At 39.3% G+C, this 6000-nt stretch overlaps 1 protein-coding gene across 2 annotated transcripts in view; it reads right to left on the reverse strand.

The window, feature by feature from the left end:
* The window catches only part of Neil3 (nei-like DNA glycosylase 3), a 41979-nt gene extending 37092 nt beyond the window's left edge, over positions 1 to 4887 (reverse strand). For both annotated transcript variants that reach the window (XM_013515218.1, XM_005373513.2), the window contains exon 1: positions 4609 to 4887. In XM_013515218.1, the coding sequence (XP_013370672.1) occupies positions 4609 to 4764 (156 nt within the window). In that variant the 5' untranslated portion in view covers positions 4765 to 4887. The remainder of the gene's footprint in view (positions 1 to 4608) is intronic.
* Between the last annotated feature and the right edge of the window lie 1113 nt (positions 4888 to 6000).

The following is a 6000-nucleotide window of genomic DNA, read 5'->3' on the forward strand; positions in this document are numbered from 1 at the left end:
CTTAATAATATGAAATCTTCAAAACAACATATATTTTCGGAGACAGCACATGATTTATTGTGCTGATTACCATTTATCCTGCCTATCCACGGGTGAACAAGAAAGATGAACTTTTCAGAACACAACAAGACTTTTTCATAGATAAATGTTTCAACTTTACTGCAGTTATACATTTCCTCCAGAGAAGATCTCATATTTATTTTCTTATTCTGTCCTCTTTTCCTCATATGCTTTTTTACTCTAATGTAACACTTTTCTTAATTAGAGGACATTTATCTATTAATCCAAACCATCAAAGAACCTTATTTCAAAATGGTCTCTAAATTCCAAAATATATAAAAGTCTTTAGGGCCACAGTCTATAATTTTTAAAGAGCAGAACCTCTGAGCACTTACCCAGAACCTAAAAACCTTGCACCTTACTTGAGAGCATCAAGTGTCACAAGCTTTTCACAGGGGAATAGTTCCTGAAGTAAATGTGTCTGGTGAGAAAGCGCCAATTTCAGAGAAAAAGGGACAATGAGCAGGTTGCTTATTTTGTTTCCCACTATGTGAAGGGTTTTATTTGTCCTCTACTTGAACCCTGACCAACTAAACTAAGCTGTGAGTATAAGCAACTCCAGATGAGGAGTAACAAAGGAGTGGAAATTCAAAATCAAGATGATCAGAAGTGCTTTTCTCTACAGCATACTGAGCAGTGTTGGATAAAAAGCTACAACGGTCATGAAAAAATCATCGTTCCTCATTTGCTTGTCTGCAAGAATAACGTGCTATCTGCTGTCTGCTATCCCTGTCCCGTGATTCCGCACAGTGCTGGACGCTGATAATAAAGATCCCAAATCACTACGGAGAAATCATTATCAGTATGCACTTAAAAGGCAAGAAGTACATAAAGCATATTCTGCAAAAATTTAGAACCCCTTTGGATACTTACAGGAATGAACTTCATTTAGCTGGAAAATGAATTTCTGTAGATTAGCTCCTTTGTTTAAATAATGGCAATGAACTGTGATTTTTGTTTCCCATTTTGAAGCGTAGGAAGGTAGGAGGAAACCTTACTATAGGACTTTTATGAAGCAGGCATTTCCAAATAACATGACTAACAAAATATATATGTATTCATAATAAACAATTTCAAGTGGAACTTACTTTTAAGTCCATAATCACAAATTTTGCTTTTCTCCATTTACCTTTTATTAAATGCCTAATCTGTCTATGACACTCACAAATACATGTATGAAATTTTTAGTTATAGTGGAGGATCACATTTAAAATGAACTGAATCTTAGACTGTTTCATATCTTGTTCTGTGACAGATTGAAAACACATGCAGATTACACACTGATTTCACTAAAATATTATATCCATTTACCACTTAAAATCATAGAATTGACTCTTCAAAGCTCATTAGCCAGATATGTGAATTTACATTCCAATATTGTGTCTTACCATGAGATTCCAGAGCTCCAGCAGAGTTTTAAACAATGTGCTTACACAGTTGCATAATTTTATGCTGACAAGACAGTGGATCAAAACTCAGAGAAATAACACAGTGCAGAGATGACTGGCAGGTGCTGGGATTCTTCTATGGCTAGCCTTTCTGCCTCAAAATGAGGATCAATTGTCACAGGAAAAGATGCATTAAAATGTGTTCTCTGTGAACTTCAAACTGGAGCAAAGAGGAACACTGTATGACACAGTAACTGGTTTTCTATAGCAATAGTTACAGAGATAAGGGGTTTTTTCTTCTTCTTTTCTTTTTTGGCTTAGTTTTTGGAATAACGACTATCTGAAATGTAAATCTTTTACATTCCAATTAATTTTTTAGCTCTCTTTTGTAATTTCTCATGTTTACTGTGCTGTAATGCTATAGTATCCAGTAATAAAGCTATTTTTAAATGCTGTATCAAGAAAATCAATCATTTCAAGCTAGTGGCAGAAACACTTAAGTTCATTTAATTCTCTGGCATATATGCTTAGGAAACAGGATCATCTATTATAATAATGATCTTCCAAGAAGTTTGCAACAACCTATTATGTTTTAGTGAAATTTACTGTAGATATAACATTCTTCTCAAATTGAGACTATTCATATTTACAAAAGTTATTACTATTGTTGTTATTCAGATCAAAGGCTCAGAAAGTGAATCATTTTGCCAACAGGTACAAGGAAATTACTAATTCCATATTGAGTTGCAAATCCAGCGTCAGATTCCTCATCCTAATCACAAAGTCTATTTCAATTTTTAATCCCTCCACTAATGTATCAAACATAGCAGTTTTAAACACAGGCTTATTTATTTGTGAAATATAGTTTACTGAGTATCATTGCTAAGTGATATTAATCAATGCCAACCATTAATAAAGTTAGGCTGAAAGATGCACTTTGTTTGTGCCATCTGAAAACGAGAATGGAAGCCATTAGAAAAAAATTATCAGAGTTAATTAGAGAATTAACTAAATTGAACAAAAGTAAAACTGGAGGTAGAACAGTGGAAAAACAAGGTCACACTTCTGCAGTTATAAACCATCACTACCACATACAGAGCATCCTAGTGTTCCTACCATTGTCTTAGCCAATTTCCTATGGACTCTTTCATTATTGAGAAGAGACAGGACACAGTGAAGAGAGTAAGCTTTGGAGTCTGAAAGAAGGGAGCTCAAGCCCTGGCTCAAACCCTTACTATGCTGACCTCATATTCCTTATCTGCATAATTAGGTTAATCCTTTATTACAGAGTTATTCTTTATCATAACTGAAATGTAAAAGCACTTCAGCTTTGCCACAGGGATAATGACAACAAACTTAAAAGGAAATGTTCACAGTGTTTTGTCTAAATACCCATGAGGTAATTATTTAAAACATCAGATTGGATTCCTGCAGCAAGAGACGTTTTCATCTTGATATCGCCAGGAAATAGCATAAAGCCTAATACAAACTATATTATTGCTGAATGACGTAAGTTATGATATCTATAAGGATATTGCTCTCAGACCCATTGCTAGGCCCTACAGCCTTCCCTCTCTTCATCTCCACCCACCACCAGGGCCTGAACCCAAACTCAGGAGTCCCTCACTGCACCTGGGTCCCTGCTGCGGTCTCCTCATTGAGGGCACAGTGCCTGCTTTGGTTTTCCTCCAGTCTCTGTTTACTTTTCAAGGTAGAGGGATCTTTTCAAAGCGTAAGTAAATCCTAGGACACTTTAATACTCTTAAGCCTCTAACAATAAATACAAAGTCCCTAATCTGGTCTACAAAGTTCTCTGTTGTCTGCCCACTAATCAATTCTCTTTTCCATCCACATCAGCTCTCTTTCAGTTTGTCATATGCTTGGAGTTTTATTTCTTTGCTTTTGTTTGGTCTGAAGTGTTCTTTGCCCAAGCTTTGGCCTAGGTGCTGTGAGTCTCCAACTTGCCCTTTATACATCAGCTTTGTTACTTCCCCAGGGAAGCCTTCTCTGACCTTTCTGTAAGTCCTTACAGAACCATGCACCTCTCCTTCAGAGAAAATATCAATTCATATTTCTTTATACTATTCTTTAATGAATATCTGTGCATCTTCCTAATTAAGATAGTGGCTCCATAATGGGACATGCTTTTTCCTCAGGTGCTTTGAAGTCATTCAAACTTTTGTTGGAGTGATTTTCATCAACATAAATATTCTTAAAGAAGCATTAAAATTCACCTCTATGGTACCCTGAAATGATTTTGAGAAACAATTTTTTTACAATTACGGAGTAATTACTGATGTATCAAGTCAAATAAAAGGGTAGTTGGAGGAAGCTACAAAGCTAATTCCATTTCAGAGTTTGAAAATGTGTTTCCCAACTTAGAAACTTATTTCTTTCCACTTGAAAGCATAATTTCGTAGCAAGCGACTTTTTCTTTCCAGGACCAAAGGCTATGAGGAAACTCTGCAGGAGAAATTGGCACAATATTGCATGTACCTACGAAATAACATCATTCACACATCTAAAAGGCTTTAAAAGCATGATGGCTTAATCAGAATATTTTTAGTACAAGTTCTAAGGTCTTACCAAGTGGCTATCACACCACCTGCAATGAATGCTAGCGTGGGAAGAAGCTGTGCTACAGTTTACTTATCTTAGAAATAAATTCTCTGAAGGAAACCAGACTGGGTTTTACGGACCCTTCATTAGATGGCAATATTGAGCGAGCAGTGCTAAATGTTCTGTGTGTAGTTTTATAAGTATATATCACCTGAAACATACTTACCAGTGGCAGAATATTTGGCAATCAAGAATTCTATGTCAAAAGCTTCCAGTCTGAAAAATGTAAAGAAGCACCAGAGGTCGCACATATCTAATATTAGTGCAGAATGCAGCTGTAGACCTAAGAAAGCCTTCTTATGCCGAGTTACTGAGAATTTAAGCAAGGTGACTTGGAATAAAAACCCTCGATGGATTCCATCCCATCAACTCAGTGTTCTAGTTAGGTCCAAATTTTCCCTCCAAGTTCAGAAAAACACTGGGGAAAGTCCCAGGTAAACTGGGCCTGAGCAAATAAATGACATCATGGATCCTGCGAATCTGATAAGGTTTTACTCCCTTTCCCTGCAGAGCTCCCTGGCCAGTTAGAGCAGTAGCTCACCTGGAAAGCGACCTCAGCCACCGAGGCTGCGCGCGGCGACACCGGGCCCCCCAGGCTGTGCAGAGCCCTTCCCCGCACGTCAGTCACCGTCTGTCCCGGGAGCACTCGCGCCCGAATTTTCTCTCCGTTCAGAGTACAGCCTGGTCCTTCCACCATCTCTCCAGCCGGCACTGGGGCCCACTAGTTGAAAGGCCGGACGAGAAAACTGTTTTGTTCTCTCAGCTCCGCGCGGGAACTGAGGCCGAGGAGAGGAAATTCAAACCTCCCGCGCGTCCTCCATTGCCTATGCCCCGCCCGCGCCCCGCCCACGCCCCGCCCACGCCCTGGTCCCGCTGTATCAGCGCTCAGGCCAGTAAGCCGCCACGCCCGCGCGGGGCGCATGCGCACTGACCCACTGAGAAGCCTCCCTGGCTGGGCGCCACCAAACATGGCTGAGCTCTTAGAGCAGAGAATATTCAGTCTTGAGAACCTCCAAGCTTAGTTAGCTTTTCTGCTTTAGGGTTTTGCCTGTGTGTTTCAGCTCGTCAGTCCACGCACAGTTTTTGTTTTGACCCTTGCAATCTGTCTCCAAGTCCAAAACTGTCCTCACCCGGCGCGCTTTCTTTGTGTACCCTAATTGAACTTGAGGGGGAGAACTGCAGAGAGGAGGTTTCATAGAACGAACAGCTTTGATTATTGTTTTCTAAGTTTAGCACGCCTTAGCAAAAGCCCCTTTATAGGTCAACTATGTAATAGGGTCTGTTGAAAATCTCTTCATTCTTAAACAGCTAAGTGAGCTCTATGCAGCAAATCTAGGCGTCTGACTGCCTGTTTTGCCGTAGCATACACTGAAGGGGATGATCTCTGAAAGTACCTTGGGCTGTCTCTATATAATGGAGGGCAATGCATGAAGCTTTTCTCTTTCTTTCTTTTTTTTTTGCTTTTCTTTCTTCTGTGTGTGTGTCTCTTTGATGAGATCCGGCGCGTTCAGGGTGGTATGGCCGCAGACGTGTGTGACCTTTTGAGACAGGGTTTCCCTATGTAGTTCAGGCTGGCCTTGCACTCACTTTGAAGCCCAGGCTGACCTGGAACTCATGGCAATCCTCCTGCCTCAGCCTCTTGCGTGCTGGGATTACAGGTGTGCACCACCACGCCTGAATAGCTTTTCAAATTTATCCAGAAACCTAAGCAAAGAGGAATACACACATACATATATGATGCTAGAGATTCCCTACAGTTTTTAAAATTAGAATTTGTCTCTTTTTTAATTGAAATACAGCAAATTAAAACAGAATGTGAAGTTATGAAGTGATATTATAAGCATACCATTGTACTGTGTTTAAACCAGAAAAATATGCATATGGGGTATAAATATATTAATGTCTTAAATATAGGAATTTTAATATGTTAACT

This window comes from Chinchilla lanigera, unplaced genomic scaffold (assembly GCF_000276665.1).
Source record: "Chinchilla lanigera isolate Chin_1 unplaced genomic scaffold, ChiLan1.0 scaffold00002, whole genome shotgun sequence".
Classification (NCBI taxonomy): Eukaryota; Metazoa; Chordata; class Mammalia; order Rodentia; family Chinchillidae; genus Chinchilla; species Chinchilla lanigera.